Source organism: Toxotes jaculatrix, chromosome 18, assembly GCF_017976425.1.
Source record: "Toxotes jaculatrix isolate fToxJac2 chromosome 18, fToxJac2.pri, whole genome shotgun sequence".
Classification (NCBI taxonomy): Eukaryota; Metazoa; Chordata; class Actinopteri; family Toxotidae; genus Toxotes; species Toxotes jaculatrix.
This window is the reverse complement of record NC_054411.1, coordinates 4,169,074-4,186,647: the sequence shown is the minus strand read 5'-3', so window position 1 is coordinate 4,186,647 and position 17,574 is coordinate 4,169,074. Positions and strand designations below refer to the sequence as shown.

At 41.0% G+C, this 17,574-nt stretch overlaps 1 protein-coding gene across 2 annotated transcripts; it reads left to right on the top strand.

Annotated features, from left to right (window-relative positions):
• Positions 1–2,659: 2,659 nt before the first annotated feature.
• On the top strand, positions 2,660–12,938 carry znf281a (zinc finger protein 281a). Of its 2 annotated transcripts, none has more exons than XM_041063377.1 (7): positions 2,660–2,780; positions 4,344–4,797; positions 6,841–6,942; positions 7,629–7,755; positions 8,113–8,196; positions 8,315–8,433; positions 9,293–12,938. In XM_041063377.1, exons 2-7 carry the CDS (start codon positions 4,393–4,395, stop codon positions 10,892–10,894), a joined length of 2,439 nt encoding a protein of 812 aa, XP_040919311.1. In that variant the 5' UTR covers positions 2,660–2,780; positions 4,344–4,392; the 3' UTR covers positions 10,895–12,938. The 2 variants fall into 2 exon arrangements, with proteins under 2 accessions (XP_040919311.1, XP_040919310.1); XM_041063376.1 differs by lacking the exon at positions 2,660–2,780 and adding an exon at positions 2,808–3,050.
• The last annotated feature ends 4,636 nt before the right edge of the window (positions 12,939–17,574 follow it).

The window sequence follows — 17,574 nt, the reverse complement described above, 5'->3', positions numbered from 1 at the left end:
TGTGTCATCCTTCAGGTAGACTGAAAGCCAGACCTGATATTTCTGCATCCCAGCTGCAGGTGATAAAACTGACATCAAATAACAAAATGGTATTTGAACTGTAACTATCAGACTGATCTAACATTTATTTTGAAAGGCAAAATGAGCAGCGCTGCATTTGCATTGCAGATCATTGGATGCAGAGAAAGAAAAGGTTTTCATGTATCCCAGGTGCAGAATTTTGTCCTTATGTAATATGAAAACACACAATCGAGAGGAAAATTATTCAGACAGATTCTCAAAAAAAGATGTTTTCATTAAATAAGGGAAAGGACCAGGAGGAGTGGATGCATGACAAGTTTAAATCACTGCAGTCAACCTGCTCCTGATCTACATGCAGCTGATATATTTAAAGTGAATCACTTGGTGTCGTTTTGTGTCTCTTTGTGCTCGTTTTGCATTTCTTTTTAGTTGTTTTGAGTCTTTTTGACATTGATAGGTTCACCCAGTGTGGTCCAATCCAGATTCAGCCCGTGTACTACCTACCATCAACAATCCAAACCAGATTTGTTTGCTACTACACAAGTCACATCACCACACAGGTTTCTAAAGCTGATGAGAGACTTCTGTCTCGACAGAGGAAACTCGTATACAGCTGTTATACTCCTGACAACTGAGGATTAGAGAGTCGACAGCCAGGATTGCCATCTGTTACTTGTCAGGCTTTCCCAGAGAGAAGGATCCAAATCAGCACAACACAGACAATCACAGAACCATGGCTCTCCACTGTTCACTGTTTTCTTGACTTAGATTATTAGACAGGGAAGGAAATTTGATTCATAATCAAATTTGTGGTGTGTGAGGTTGAGGTGGATTCAGGGGGAGGAGGGTAGAAGAACAAAGACATGCTGCGCAGACTGAATTACTAATGAGGAGTTAGAATTGATAAACATCTGTGTCATGTGATACTCAAATTGCCACAGGCATGAAAATATTTGACTGTCTTTCCATTTTTTTCTTCTTTCACGGCTGTGGTCTGTGTGCAGGTACAGACATGTTTGCTCCTCTGTCCCCTACACAATGAGGACAGATTGCTCCATTCAAAGTGGAGTCAGTGGCTGATGACATAACTTGAAGCGCAGGAGTCGTAAAGTCTATGACCTTAATGTCTCAAACACTCAGCTCATAGTGGGGACTGGTGGAAAGTTGAGCCATACATTGACATTTCTGAGCCTTAGTTTAAATTGACATACAAGATTCAGAGGATAACATTGCAATGACACCACACTTACAGGATGTCCTCGCTTTGTCCCTGTCAGTTTATTTGTGTTAGAGGTTCTTTTGTATGTTTTTACTCAAGCTATATGGGATTTTATTCGCTTTCTGATCAATAACACTATACCATTATATCTTGTTTGTGTAAATATCTTGTTTGTGTTTTACTGTTTCTTGACCAGAAGACATAACCCCCTTAAAATCACAATTTCTACATCTTTATTTACTCTGAAAAGCCATACAACTTTTATAGCTGACTTACGTCTTACATTCATCTATGAGTATAGTCTTAAATAATAAGTAAATTGCAGTGAACCTGAGATTTGTCTTCATTAATATCTATTTCTTGGTTTCTCTGAAGCTGTAATTTACTGAACATAAGTCACCGGACTTGAAGTAAATCCTTATTCTCAAATTTTAATCACTGATTCTCAACTAGATTCACTTCATCAGGCTGCTATCGTCACATCATCATACATATTTAAACAGTCCAAGAAGAGAATGATTTCAAAGCTATCACTGTCAGCTGTGTGGGTTGTTATTATGGCTATATAAAAGGAGCAGGGACATCAAAAATGCACTCACTGACCTCTTTTGCATTACTCTACTGTCTGCATTTCAATTATGCTCTGCTTTCTGAATTAATTGGTTCATTAGCAAAGGCAATTAGGAGTGGGGGCGCAAGGCCTGACTCTGATGTGCTTTTAGATGTATACATAGTCATTCATACGGTGGATCTAAGAGCTTCACTTCTAAATCATCTGAATGGCTCGTCTGAGATTCGCTCTGTTGTTCTGGTGCTGTGAACAGTGAGCCTCAGCCATTTGAATTTTGGGGATCACTACTATTTTTTTTTTTTGTTGTTGTTGTTTTTGTTTTAATAAAATTACATTCTACATTATATATATATATGTATATGTATGTATATATATGTATATGTATGTATATGTATGTATATGTATATATATATATATATTTAAAAATCCTCAAAGTAGACTGAAAGTAGTTCAATAGATGGTTGAGATTTAGAAAATTTGAATTATATGAAATTTACCTAATGAGACTAATAAGTTGACACAGATCCTTGGGGGGGCATAAAAGTATTTCCTTATATGTTTATCACAGCATTTGTGTTTTTAATGTAGGTATATTCCATTTGACATATTCCAAAAACAAAGACCTTTTCGCACCTCTTAATGTCCAAAGTGCCATTTTATGCATAATTCTTAATATTATAATAATATTAATATATTTGTAGCTACTTTATATTATTAAAATGTAACATGCGATTTATTTAGACATTTTAATTATTATTACTTTCATAGATGAAGTAATTATTCTTTTATTATTTATCACCGCGTCTCTGTTCAGGACGGGTCCTGCTGCGGGACCCAGAATCCTCTGCGCCGAGGCAAGATGGAAGAGCCCAGCAGCTGCGGGAAAACAATGTTTTGGCTCTAGATGTTGAAACGGACAGCTGAGGGCGAACTAAACGAGCCAAAACAACGGGCCATGGTCCCGCACCGGTAAGAGAAATTCATAAAGCCAAAGCTTGGAGGCAGAGTCGGCCGCTGTGGCGGTTAAACTCCTCGTACGGGACAGACAACAAAGCGCAGCGCTAGTTAGCTGCTAAGTTAGCCCGTCGCGGCTAGTCGGACGAGCATCATTGTTCGCTGGAGTTGTACGGGCCGTTTGTTATGGGTCATGCCTGTGTGGTCGCTCCATCACCTCCAGTCGGTAAACGGGAAACGAAGCCAGCAACTTGGACAAAGCGGTTATAAACATGCACAGACGAAGTAAGACAGTCGCGTCTCTTTTATTGTCAAGCGCAAACCGGCGTCCGTCCTTTCCATCTTTTACCAGATCGCAGATTTTGTCTGTCTTGTCTTCTGTGTGTGGGTGATATCTGCTACTAAATCACTAATCTTTAATCTCAGCCAAAAGAGTACAAAACTAACTTCGCTTGCATGGTTAAAAAGCGCAGACTTCTCCTCGGGCTTCGGCTGGTTTTTCTGCCCACGTTGGCTCGGTTTTGATGCTCGTCGGCGCGGATCTGCGGCTGTTATTGCATGGCCATATTAATTATTGCCCGATCCTGCATCACAAAGAAGAAGGGCCCCGCAAGAGTGGTTAGCCAGATGGTTAGCTAGGCAGCTAATTGCACCTCGAATCAAGCTCGGTAGTTTTCGTGACCCGGTACGCAGACCGCAGGGCTCGCCCGGCTAATTGTTTGTGTGCTGTAACGCGTTTGAGAAAGCCGGAAAGGCAGAAGTCTTGTTTTGTGCTTTTAAAAGTTTGCTTTGTGTTAGCTGAGTGGGTCACTGCTGCTAGCACACCATCAGAGCTGAAGGCATTTGGCAGCAGTCAGACTGCACTCATTAGCTGGATGGGTCGTTCATGCGGTGGCTGAAAATACTTGTAGATAGATTTTAATGAAACATGTAAAATGATCAAATATATAAATGCAGGAAGATAGCTCTCAGAAACTGTATTTGTCCAAAGCTAATCACTCACATTTAATGTACACAGCACCTAAACATCACATTCAGAGCTATTACAGAACATGCAGTTGATTTGTGTCCATGCAGCAGCCACGTAATTACACCGCCAGTCTTTCTAGTGCAGCCTGTGTGTTCTCTCATTGGCAGATAAGCCCATGCAAATAGGATGACTGGGTCAGACAGGCCCATCAAACAGATTAACACACAACTTCAATCCTCTCATTCCTCCTCTAATGTTGTGTCTAGCACTGCAATCACAGTGACCCTTTTGCCCTGTAAAATACACAACATACACACTGTAATCAACCGCAGGGAATTTTGTACAGTGTAGGTTCAGCTTGTTTCCTCTTGTCGTTGTGCCAGACTGTAGCCCTTTGTTGACCCACAAACCGTCAGTTTTAATCCGACTAAGCGCCCAGTTGTGAGATCAGAGGCCGTGACACTGATTCCTAAAGACCGAGCTTAACTGGCTCCATAATTGTTTTCTGATGGTTATTATTTATGTGTATCATCACGGATTGATTACTGCTCACGTGTGTCTCCTTTAAATAAAGGCATACAGTTACCTGTTACCTGTTTTCCTCACAGGATGACACTGATTGCCACCCCATAGTTTTCCTGCCTGCCGGCTTTCACCATGAACATCATTCAAGACAAACTAGGCAATGAATTCCTGCGCTCCAACGGGGGTATGGACTCCAATTTTGGCCCTGGCATGATTATGTTCAGCCACCTTCCGCCGGTGACCAGCTTCACCCGGCTGGCCGCCCACTCCGTAATGCAGGACCTTCCACCGCAAGAAATGATCCTGAAGAAGGAGCGTGACTCTCCTGACTACAGCATGGGCACCCAGGGTGGCAGCCTGGGCTGCGCAGGGGTGGGTGACTATGTTCACACCATGGGTATCAAGCAGGAGAAGCTGTCAGAGCACGATTATCGCCTGCCGCTCTACCCTGGAGGACTGGGGAAGAGCACAGAGCTGTTGGAGGTAACAGTCAGCAATAACCAGAGCCTGCTGGTGCACGACCACAACATGGGCAACGTAAGTACCTCTGATGCGAAATCAGAATGTGAGGGAGACTTAGTTTGGTTTATTGCTGAATAAATGGCTGCTCTATCAAGTGTGTATGATTCCTCAAAGTTGCTGTTCCCGTACTAATCTAGTTTACAGCTGAAATAATTAGTTGATTAATCCATTTGATTAATCCATTGATGTAAAGAGAATTAATTGGCAGCTGTTTTGATTATCCATCAGCATTTTTGACAATTCTCTGACCTTTTTTTAAACCAAACCAATCAATTAGTCAAGACAGCAACCGGCAGATTAATTGATAATGAGAATGATGATTAGTCGCAGCTCTGATTAACTTCACAAGTGACATGTTGGTGGTGTAGCTTATATTTTTCTCTCAGGGGTACCTAGTTCAGTTCTTGCAACCACATTATAACGTAACATGTTATAATTTACAGTTCAGGTCAGGTCAGGTACAAACATCAATACATAACAAATAAGTGCCAACGTTTCACATAAAAGAAGTGTAGGGACACCTCTGAACTTATGTGTTAACCCATGAGGAAATCATACAATAAAAAATCAATGTAGAAAAATAAATATCTGGCTTTAAGGGCTGCTTAAAGGCAGCGAGATGGATCACAGCAACTCTGAAAGGCATTTGTATCACACTAGTGTAGTCGGAATATGCTGTTTGTTGGCTTGTGCTTTGGTGCATTATTGTCTATGAACATCAATGAGGATGTAATTTGGAATAATTTTAGGTTCCTTTATCCCCAAAACAACCCTGTCGTGTTGTCAAGCAGCTCGTATTTTAAAGCCCCAGAGGGAGGAGCTTGTGAAGAACGGGTTTTGTTGACATAAATCTACTGATGGCTTGAAATGAAAAATACAGATGAGTCCCCCTCCGCCTCCCCATCCCTCCCACCCTCCTTCTTTTTCTCTTTCTGGGTAGAAGGGTGATGTCATCCAGCCTCAGCGTGAATGAAAACGTCTTGGCAAGGACACAGCTGTCTTGTTTAAGCTTGCAATTCATTTCAGACGGCTTTTGTGCTCATTCAAATAGAAATACACATATCCACACTCTCCTAACAATAGCCAGTCATCAGAGGACATCAGGGCCGTAGATGCAAGTATGTTGAAAAACAGAATGAATCACTTCACTGTGCCACATTTTGTGGCAACTTCGTGTTAGAAATTTTATTTTGATGCAACACGAGGAACCACTGATTTAAAATTTTCTGTTCGATCCAAAGATATTCAGTTTACTATCATGCAAGACTAAGAATAACAATGATTTTCCTGTCAATCAGTTTGACTTATTGTTGCAGCTCTAACTCTAATGAAATAAGCCCTACAGTCAGTATTATTTTTGTTTTGCTCCAAAATTGTTGCCCTGTTTTTCCTCATGTTGATGCCACTTCTTGTGAGGTTGCAGCGGTTTTTCATTCACCAAGTCAAACCACTCCAGCCAGAATAGGACATATTCTGTTTTGTCTGGACTCTCCCCTGTTTTTTACCCTGAAAATTGGGCTGATCTGAAGAGCAGGTGCACCCGTTAGTCTCCATATGGTAGTGAGGAGCAGGGTGTTTGCTGAGAAAGAAATGGCAGTGCAGAAAGGTAAACAGAAAGAATAAAAGGGGGATCAACAGCCATTTTTCCTCCTTTGTGAATTAATACCCCAGACAAATTGTTTGTGACGAAGTTTAGTGAAGAATAATAATTTTGAATGTTTAGTAAGTGAGGTGAGCAGTTAGTGTATTTCTTTGGTTGGAATAGCAGATGAAAAGCTCTCGCAGTGAATTATAGGCTGCTTATCCATAGAGGAGCCATAAATTTCAGGCTTTGTTATTCCGCCCACTGGGAACCACATCATGAACAATGAGTCTCCAGCAGACAATCACTGGGCATTGTCCAAGTGATTTTTTTTGTTTGTTTGTTTGCTTGAGCAACAAACATGGATGTCTTTGCATGATAGTTTTAGACTGAAGGTCCTTAACCTTCAGTCAAGTGATTTCCTTGTCATAGCCGGCTCTCACGGCCCTCTCCCTCTCCCTTTGTCATCGTCACAGCTGCCGACTCAGTTAGGAAAGGAGCCCACTGGGAGAAAAGGTCGAAGGTCAAATGGTGATGGACAGGAGGGTAAGCCAAGAAAGAAGAGAAGCGAGGCAAAGGTTTGTCATTTTTATCTTTTTATATCTGTGAATAGATTTTAGTATTTAGCCTCACCACATTCAGTTATGTACATCAGCAATTACATAGTTGTTAATATTGAAAATAAATTGTAATGCATCCTTGTTTTTTTGTCAGTAACAATTGAAAATAACAAGCTCTGTTTACTGTATAGACAAATGCATTTCTCATTACGTGAAAAAATCTGTATTAGTAAAAATGAATGTTTTTGTCTTCTGATGTCTACTGATTTTTTTTGTGGGATGTTAAAAACAGTTTGGACCGCACTAATTATATATATGTGCAGAAAATGAACTTAACCCCTCTATTCAATGGTGAATAGACTGAGCATGTTTTATTTGTAGTAGCATGACTTTGTCAGTATATCACGTAGAAATAAGCTGAGAAAACCATTTGAAAGTGCAGATGTGGTGCTTTCACGCAACATCTCCTTTATACGTGTCAGCTATGACAGTTTCTTTTATAGTATGGTTATTGATTTATTGCTGCACATAGACATTAAATGAAAAAGGTCCAAAATGAGTTGGGATACAATCCTTTACATTTGAAAGTGTGGAAACATTAACAAGAATGAACTTGGATTCCAATGGGTTTTAAACACATTCAGTTCACACAGAAAATGACTGACTGAATTTGACCCCTCTCCTTCTCCTTTATTATTCTACAGCAATCAATGATGCTGGATGCAGATGGAGGCAGCCTGTCGCCGGGAACCAAGCCTCACATCTGTGAGCACTGCACTGCATCGTTCAGAAGCTCCTATCACCTGCGCAGACATGTCCTCATTCACACAGGTATTGTTCTGTGCTTATTTCCAGCGTCACGTTTTCTTTCTCAGTGGCTTTGTCAGACAATGGCATTAACACTGCAATCTGTGGCTTTAGCCTCGCAACACATATTACATTCATGGTTTAACCATGGCACAAAGAATTACCACAGAGATACATTAAGAACTGTGAGAAACAATGTGGAAAAAAATCCTTATAAACAAAATAAAGTAGTAATTATTGTGTTCGATTTCATTACGTATTGCAGGACCTTGGATTAAATTGTAGATGCCAGGCTAGTCCAAGATAACCTTTTCACAGAGGGGTGTAGACCGTCAGAGTGAGACAGCGTTGTAACTGTACAAATCTCTGGTTTTACTTCAGGTGAAAGACCCTTCCGATGCAGTCAATGCAACATGAGTTTCATTCAGAAGTACCTTCTCCAGCGACACGAGAAAATCCACAGTGGTAAGCGACTAATGACAGTTCATGTCACCAAACGGTCTGATGTTACGTGTGAGCCACTGTGTTTTTGTCGTTAATTGAAAGTTAAGTAAGCTGGCGTTGTGCTGTTTTTGTATGACAGGAGAGAAGCCATTCAGCTGTGACCAGTGTAACATGCGATTCATTCAGAAGTACCACATGGAGAGGCACAAGAGGACGCACAGCGGTGAGAAGCCGTACAGATGTGAGACCTGCCAACAGGTAATTGAACCTTATACATTCCTCCTCTTTGTTTGGGATTTAAAGGGGATATCGACATTGCTTTATAACAGTATACAGCAAAACTGAGAACACCCCTGTGTAATATCACAAAAGTTTTAAATGATTCAAAACCATCTTAAAATAGTTGTTCCATCTCAGCTTGCAGTATAGGCTATTTATGATTAAAAAGAAACACGCTAGACAGACTGCTTTGAAAATACAGGCGCCAAAGTGATTTCTAGTTAAGGCTATTTGCATGAACAAGGATATAAAATAACCAGTGAGCACCACAGCTATCTCAGTCCTGTGGTTAGGAGGTAAAGGAAGAGCCATACTAACTACCGATAACAGGGCACAGTGGCTGTCCTCGAAAAATAACGCCACGCATGATTTGCTCTTTATGCAACCTTGCATTGAAAAACAGATGGGTAACTGCCTCTGACTTGGCACAAGGATATTCTGAGGAAATTGGGGTTTCAGTGACTGGTCAGACAGTGTGAAGGACGTTACATGCAGTTAACCTCCACAGACGGCATCCAAAAAAAAGACAACCATTGCTCACAAAACACCACAAAACTGAAAGATCAAGCTTTGCCAAAGTACATGAAAAGAAGCCTGAAGAATACTGGCAGCACATTCTTTGGTCAGATGAAACTAAAAGAAAACCGAACGAAACATCTCTGCACAGATTTGTGTTAGACTGGTGTCATCCACACACATCAAAATAAACGTGGACAAACAAAATAGTACAGAAATATAAGACTGAAGGGTGTTCGAAGTTTTGTTGTCAGCTTTGTTACATATTATATATCCATCACTTTAAAATTGCTCTTCATTATTTGGTGTTTGTTCCCTTCAGTATTTTTCTAGGACAGACCGACTGCTCAAGCACAAGCGAACCTGTGGAGAAGCCATAAAGAAGGGGCTGGATCCCGGGATGATGGACCTGGGTTGTGTTGACATGGGACATGGCAGCTATGGAATCACTCAGGGAAATGCTGGGAGTACTGGCAGAAAGAGGGGGAAGTCCAAAAATTCTGGAGAGGGAGGGGAGCGCAAAAAGAAGAAGGGGGACGGTGGAGGAGGGAGGGTACCGCACATTCATGGTTCTGTATCTGGAGACTACAGCATCCATGAATACTCTATGGAGAATCAAACGGTATCTTCCTCAACCGAGCCAGGACCCAGCATGCAGCAGACCCACCATGGCCGAGCTCCAAAGATGGCATTCAAGAAGGCCAATCGCAAGAGCCTGGATAAAGTGGATCTGGGTGAGGCCAAAGCAGGCCCGTTGGAGCAGAGTGTGGGCATGGATGGACTTGGCCTCATGCAGGGTAACGGGGCCAAAGTCGGCACCAGCAGCAACTACGATGACGCCATGCAGTTCCTGAAGAAGAGACGCTACCTTCACGCAGCAAACAATGCAAACCCATCAGGGCCTGCAGTGGCTGGAGGAACCAGCAGTGAGTACGACATCGGTGTTGGTCACTTGTCTTCCCAGCCGTCTGTCATCCAGGGCGTCGTTTCCGGCGTGATGGAGAGTGACGCACCTCTGGGTCTCGACAAGTCGGGGATCCCCGACGAGGTGCTGCAGAGCCTCCTGGACCATTACGCCCAGAAGGCCGACGGCTCGCACCACGACGTTCACTTTGACATCAGTGACCAGCATGTGGAGCTGAACCCTGCCACAGCTGACGGTCCTGATATCAGCCACAGCAACAACACCCCCAGCCCATCTGGAGACAAGACTGTCATGATGCACGAGTACTCTCGCTTCCTGCTGCAGGCTTTGGAGCGCACCAGCCACAGCACCAGCTTCCCTCTGAGCCCCGGGCCTTCCCCCTCAGGGCCATTCACCAGTTCCCACCCAGGCAACCCCCTCTACGCTGACAAGAACATCTACACTACGTCATCTAACCCGCTGGAGTGTGGGTTTGGCCAGTCGGTGGCCTCGCCTTCGCTGCCCTCCTCTGTGCCAAAGTCTCACTTTGCTATGCTGACAGGCTCCTCACCACAGCACACCTTCCACCTTAGCAGCCTGGAGCCCGCCACACACCAGCAGCTCACCCCATCTCAGGAGCTCACCGACCAGATGGAGAAGCAGCACTCCTCCACTCCCCCCTCCTCCTACCAGATCAGCCCATCTGACCTGAGCAGCCAGAAGGACCAACCGCCGGTCAAGAACGGCACGACGGTCTACCCTCTGGCCCCCTCTCAGGATCTGGCCCCTCTGGACTCTTCCAAGCCTTCCTACCAGATAGAAAACTTTGCCCAGGCCTTTGGCGCCCAGTTCAAGTCAGACGGCCGAGGCTTGTCTTATGGCACTGACTCTGGCGGGGAGGTGGATCACAGGATACGGACGCCTGTGTCTGAATTCTCAGGGTATAGTAGTTTGTTATCTGATGTCAATGAGCCAGTAAGTACAGGTTCCAAAACTCCAACAAGCCAAAGCTACAGATGAGCGCCTGAGAGGGAGAGAACACACTGTCGTTAAAGTTGATGTTCTTATTTTAATTTTTTAGTGCTCCTATTTTATTATTATTATTATTATTAATATTATTGTTATTTTTTTAAGTGACATCTTTATTTTAATTATACTGACGCTCTGTTGTTGTGCCCACTCCTCTCCCCACAATAAGCCTGCAAGGCGTCTTGCAAATGCAATTTTTTTTATCTGTTCTTTTTAAGTTAAATATGTATTGACTGTTTATTCTCGTCATATTAGTGACATTAGGTCTAGTCATTAATCATGAACTGAAAGTACTTTTTAAGTAAATGTAGAGTAGCGCCGGACATATTTCTTTTCCAATGAGCTGAAGTGTTTGAGCAATCAACTTTACAACTGTAAAATAATAATGGAAACAATGGCAGGGAATAGCCCAGAATTGAAATAGCAAAAAAAAAAAAACGAAAAAAAAACCCCATACATAGAGGTTATTGTCTGTTACAAGGTTAAAGTATTACTCAGGAAAAAGTGATAAAGGAGAAGCTTACGAGGTGCAGTGAGCACGGTTTTCAGAAGTGTAAGTTTGTGACTTCAAAGAGGATTTTTCTTATGTTTTGTTACTTGTCGAATGAGTGTGACATAAACAGACTGCTGCCAGCTCACTTGAACACTGAAACACTTTCTACTTGGCTATATAGAGATTATGGTACTTTCGTGTCAATGTGAAACTCATGTTTTCTTCAATAAGGGCCATATATATAACTATATATATTTATAAGAATATATATTAATGTAAAATAACAGATTTAATCATTCTGGGGAACTGCCAGTTGAAGTACAGGGGGAATGAGGGCTGGTTTAGGGGGTAAATGTTGTCCGTGGTATATTTTTTTTGGAGAACAAAAGGCTTTCCTTTGGCTAATAGAGGTTGCTGTTGGCCTTTCCCCTTTCCTGCCCTCCTCTTCTTCCTCAGTTCTCTTATTTCTTTAAAAAAAAAAAAAATCCAATTAGCACTTTGAGCCGTTTTCGTACATTAAGTAAAGTACCCTGTTGGATCAAGGAAGCTCAAACATCAGGAATGGACTGGCTTTTTGACTGAGACATGTTATTTGGGTATATGCAGATGGGGTTTGAATACATTGTGAGTGGATGATGGAGGATACCCTCTGCTTTGGGTAGCATGGTTTATATGGGCCGATGGGTGGGGAGGGTTGATACGTGAAAGTGGGATTTTTCATTAACATTTTCTCTTTGTCCTTACTTTTAGGGAGGGGTTAGTGAGGGCGGGGGGGCGGGTTGGGGATTTTAAAATTCAGTAACATTTAATCGGGATAATGTAAATGTAATTCAGACCCCTAGTTTTAGTTTGACTTGTTACCCAACTTAGCAGCTTTGCTTTCTTATTGAATTTGATGACAAAATGTGCTAGTGATCAAGTATTTCTTCAGCTGTTACCGAGGCAGCCGTTTGCAGTGAGCAAAAAAAAAAAAAAAAATTTTTTTTTTTAAAGAAAGAAATGGCTGACCACAAATTCGTATGCATTTAGACTTTTCACGTGTGCTGGCAGTACCGAGCAATTTGTCCCGTTAGAAATTGGGTGCCTATTTCTGAGAAGTACAGGTGCAAGATATTGTCTAGTAAACGTTAGATGTAATTTCTTGCTGATTTTTAAATGTATTTATGCTGTACATTTTTTTTTTCACAAAGACAACAATAATTGCGCTGTCTTCCATAGCTACAACTGGCCTTGAGTGCTGGAAATTATATCACTCTGCTGAATGAGTCTTTAAACCCCTTTACGCCCTGATGGCCTGTTGTTTCAAGCAATCATTAGACATGGCAGAGTGAATGCAAATGCTGTAATATCTTAAATAATGTGTTGCCATGTTGAACGGTTGAGGCGTAAATAAGGATTTGCCTCACAAATACCTCATATCACAATAAACCAGGGACAAAGGAGTGAAGGTTTGATGTATGTAGCAGAGATGCTGTTGTATGTAAGAAAAAAAAAAACAACAAGAAAAAAAAAGTCTTGTTTCTGTGTGACTATTTTCGTGAACATGACATTTATGTGACCCATTAAGACAGTGTTGCTTAAGGGTTTCTGTAAATGTCTCATGCCAACCAGTGTTCAGTCTCTTCAGTTGGACCTCCTCTCTCCTCCGCATCTTATTTGCCATATTGTTTCTGTATGCTTTTTGTTTACAAAAAATGTACAAAACACTACATCTTACTTTACTTAATTCTGACCCCTGTATAAATTATATTTTACTATCTGTCTTACAACCCCCCCCCCCCCCCCCCCCCCCTTTTTTTTTTTTAAATCACCGCCAAATTTTGTAGCTTATGATATCTTCCATTCTTATGTTGTTTCAGGTTCTTGTGACACGTTTCACAAGACTGTACATGTCCAGTGAATTTAAAACTGATTAGGGAGAAAACAATAAAAAACTGATATCGAGAACTCTTTATGTGGTAAGTGGTGTAAAACATGTCAGTGCCGCATGTCAACATGTCAATGCATTTTATGTTGACACTGAAATGAAATGTATCGGCTCTTATCAGAGGTGTTGATGGGGATATCATTAATGATTATAAGGGCCTTTGATGAACCGCCATGCTGACTGGTATGATGTAGCACGTAAGAGGCTTACCGAAGCTTAATGTAGCTGTATTTATTTTCACCACTGGGTGGTGATAACATCCTTCTGAAAGCGGGATCCTTTTCTGGCATCTCAGTTATTTAATTATTTAACACCTAATGCAGTTTAAAATATGCTTTATGTTGTTGGTATGAGTCCCTTTTAACAGTTTTTATGGTTGGGGTTAACCTCAACATGTTATTGATCATATATTTACATATGTCCTATGTTTCCTGAAAACATGGATTCTAACGTCCTCTCAACTTGAATTTCTAACAGATTTCTCATTTCTAATTCAGGCCTGCTTTACAGATCTTTATACTACCCACTTGGCTGGAATTGAAATAAATATAGTAAGTATTATATATTTTTTTTATTTTATTGGTTTAATGGACTAGATGGTTCACATTCACTCCTATAAAATCACATCACTCCTCACAAAACATTGATCTTAGCACTGGTGTGCAACACACTTACTGTCCAACAAGCTTTAATTAAGAACAGGCTTTCCCTGACTCAATTTTTAAAGTCGTTTTTCTTCTTTCTAAAATGAGATTCCTTGGATATCTTGAGCTAACAGTACTTTCTCTTCCTTTTTCTTCTTTCAGTCATTAACATTTAACGCAGCATGCACCAGCATTTAGTGTATTTTCAACTTCTCTCATAAGTGACATGGAATTGTGGCGTCAGCATTCAAGGACTTGAAAATGTCTCAGTCACAAATAGTATTAATCTGTTAGGTGTTAGCATATGTGTAGAGCTTTGATGACACATTACACACACTCAGAGAGCGTAACAGAAACTGATTCATTATAAGAAGTGATCCCGTCAGACCCATGAGAGTATGACATCAACGTTGCATCAAAAACACATCATTAAATGAATGCATGCTTGCATTTATGTGCTTTTGAGAAAACCAATCAAAAACAAACTTGTGAAAAACATAAAAAGGAGAAAACTAATACAAAAACACATTTAACTCATCAGAGTTACAGAAATACAGATGAGCTGGCCAGAAAACGTTACTGGAAGCCACCTAACCACAGCAGGCTTTTTAAATGTCTGTACCACTGCACGTCCATTTCAATTTCACTTTTAACTGTCTCACACATGGGTTATCTGACATCCTCTCATTTCCTTTTCAGTGTCTGTGAGGGGAATTAAACCGCTTCCTGAAATCAAAAAGAGAAGCTTGCTGTCTTCCCGTCACCGTAGAACAAAACCTTTGTTTTGGTCACAAATATGAATTGCAGTCTTTTACGCAATTTATGTACATTTGTCCACACCCGAAACCTGCGTAATCCAGCGCCAATCCCATCTCTTTCTGTTAATAAATGACCGCATTTTCTTTTTAATGGTGATGATGTGGCCAGAGTTTCTGTTCTGTTGGTGTTTCTGTACATCGTCATTAGTCAGTATTGATAAGAGGATTGTACTCACTGTTGACTGCGAGATGAAACAACTGGCTATTTCAGTTGAAGAATGATATGGGTGTGACCAGGAGAAGTGTGACGTAACCAAAGAGTTGTTTTGCCCACATGCAGGAGGTAAGACAGTGCTCCAGATTCCCAGAGCTGAATGTCAAAGAGGTGTTTTTGGCCGAGCACACCACAATACATGCTGCGTTAACTCTGCCAGGCAGTTAATCAGTTAGTGAGCTTTTTGTCCCTCCGTGTCTGTGCTCTTGTTGTTTCTTTCTGCTTCCAGAGGACGACAGGTCTGTTGATACGGTGGATGTGAGAGTGACGTGGATGATGTCCTTATCTTCAAAGCTGGGAAGAGGCTGCATGTTTGGTTGTGTACACAGGGAGATAGTGAAGGGGCAACGGTGGCAATAAAACAGAGGAGAAATGTTTAATGATGCTGTAGCACGGAACAAAGCTAAAGAGGAATTAAAGAATGCAATTAAGTCTTTTTAGCCACACTAGCGGCATGGCTTCAGGGATGGCAGTGTGAGTATGTCGGTCCACCAGTGTGATAAAGTCTGAGGTATCTCAACAACTGGATGGTTTCCAAGCTTCCCAAACAATGTTCCTTAATGGCTTTGGTGACTCTCTGACCTTTCCTCTAGCACCAGCAGCAGGTTGGACACACATTCATGTTACCCAGAAGATTAATCCTACTGACTTTGGTGATTGCTTGATTTTTTTTTTTCCTCTAACTCCACTGTGACGTTCACATTTGTGGCTTTTGAGTGAAACATCTCAGCAGCAGCAGTTGGGTGGTTGACCGTGAAATTCAAGATTAATTCTAACAGCTTTGGTAAACACTTCACCTTTCGCCTAGCACCATGATCAGATCAAAGTTTCAGTGTGTTCTATATTTTGGTTCACAACCAAATACCTACATAACTTACAATGGCCAAACAGTAGTATTACTAAACAAATTTATTCAAATATGATGCCATTTTGAGCTCTTTGTTCTCTGCTCCACTGCATTTCAGAGGGAAACCTTTTACTCCACTGCATTTACTTTAAAGGCTTCTGTTACTTTGCAGATTCAGATTATTTATACAAATCTAATAAACAAAATAAATTATGTTTTATTGTAGATTGAACTTCCAAAAAGTATAAAAGGTAAAAGAATTAGCCCTGCCTCTCACAGCTACACCATGAAAGTAATGCTTACACATTAAAGCATCAACAGTTATAACCCAACAATATAATCTGTTATTCTGCAATGGGCCATTCTGTATGACAAATATTTTTCTCTTTTATATTTTTCTCTGGTACTAGTAAAGGGATCTGAGTACTTCCTCCTCCACTGCTGTACCCAGGCCAGTAGAGGAGTACTTCCTCCTCCACTACCGGCCTGGGTACATCCCCACAGAACTGCTAGCATGCTTGTAGACTTTTAATTGATAAACCATCAACAACAGAAAATACAAAGGTCACCCCCCCAAAAAAGTGCTTGTATAATATTAAGACAAACACCAAACCTTTTTCCCACAATCTACTCCTGAAACAAGACACTCTAATGTCAACACAGAAATGCAGCTGGAAGTGATCTTGGTTGTTGCCAGGCTGAAAATCAACACACAGTTCTGAAAAATGTTGCAATGTCCCAGAGTATTTGCATGAGATAAGAGTGAGGTCAGCACGCTGTATGTGTTAATACACTGCTGGATATGTGTTATGTCTCTGATGCGAGACCTTCCCAGAGCAGAACCATAAAAATAGCTACGGCAACAATGGGGGAATGCAGAAAGATTAGTTGGTGAATTTGCCTGGAAAATGATTGATATGAATATATTGAAGAGTTGGGAGGTTGAAGTGAGAAATAAACCATTAGCTCAGATCCACTCCTTTGAACCCTCCTTAGTTAAACACAACACTCATAACACAATATTTCATACATACTGGCCACGAGTGAAAAATACTTCCTCAATGACTGGTCACGATCTGTAATAATACGTTTTGACATATACTTACTGTGGTTTATAGCCGTGTTTTACTGCACCAAACACTGTAAAACATAAAACAAAGTTAGTAATCTTGAGACATGTTGCTAAAAAGTCAAAAATACATGAAATGTGAGATTTTTTTCAGGTTCAAACAGAGCTGCAAGATAATCCACTGAGAACATCATCACTGCAGTTTGTTATGATGATGTTGATGATGATATTAGGAGTTTTATTGTGGTGACAAGGAAGTTATTAATTCAAGTACCCCTAACAGTTCCCAGTAATTACCCTACTGCCATTTTTAAATTGTGTACAGTGTGATTGAAGTGTGTCCTGTCAACATTACAAAATGACTAATCGGTCAATTTTGAAATCATACGATCAATCATTCACGTATCACAGCTCCAGTAGAAAATAAACAAAACACTTACTTGATAACATGAGCAAAATGTTTAATCAGTCAGAAGTTTTTGATATTATGATCAGGCTGGCCTAGTTAAGAGCTGTCCGCTGGGCCTTCAGCTGTGTTGTTTCAAAATTCATAATGTGTAATAACTGTTCATTGTGTCTGTTTATTCATGTGCGCTGCTCAGTGTGTCATCAATAATTAAACAAATGTTAAAACAGTTAGTGACAATGCATTCATACTA

What these genes read in the sequence shown, in the direction of transcription:
- znf281a (XM_041063377.1), top strand. Translation starts at nt 4,393, where the DNA reads ATGAACATCATTCAAGACAAACTAGGCAATGAATTCCTGCGCTCCAAC. An exon ending in AGAAGAGAAGCGAGGCAAAG is followed by an intron (nt 6,943 to 7,628) that starts GTTTGTCATTTT and finishes ATTATTCTACAG; the next exon opens with CAATCAATGATGCTGGATGC. An exon ending in GATGTGAGACCTGCCAACAG is followed by an intron (nt 8,434 to 9,292) that starts GTAATTGAACCT and finishes TGTTCCCTTCAG; the next exon opens with TATTTTTCTAGGACAGACCG.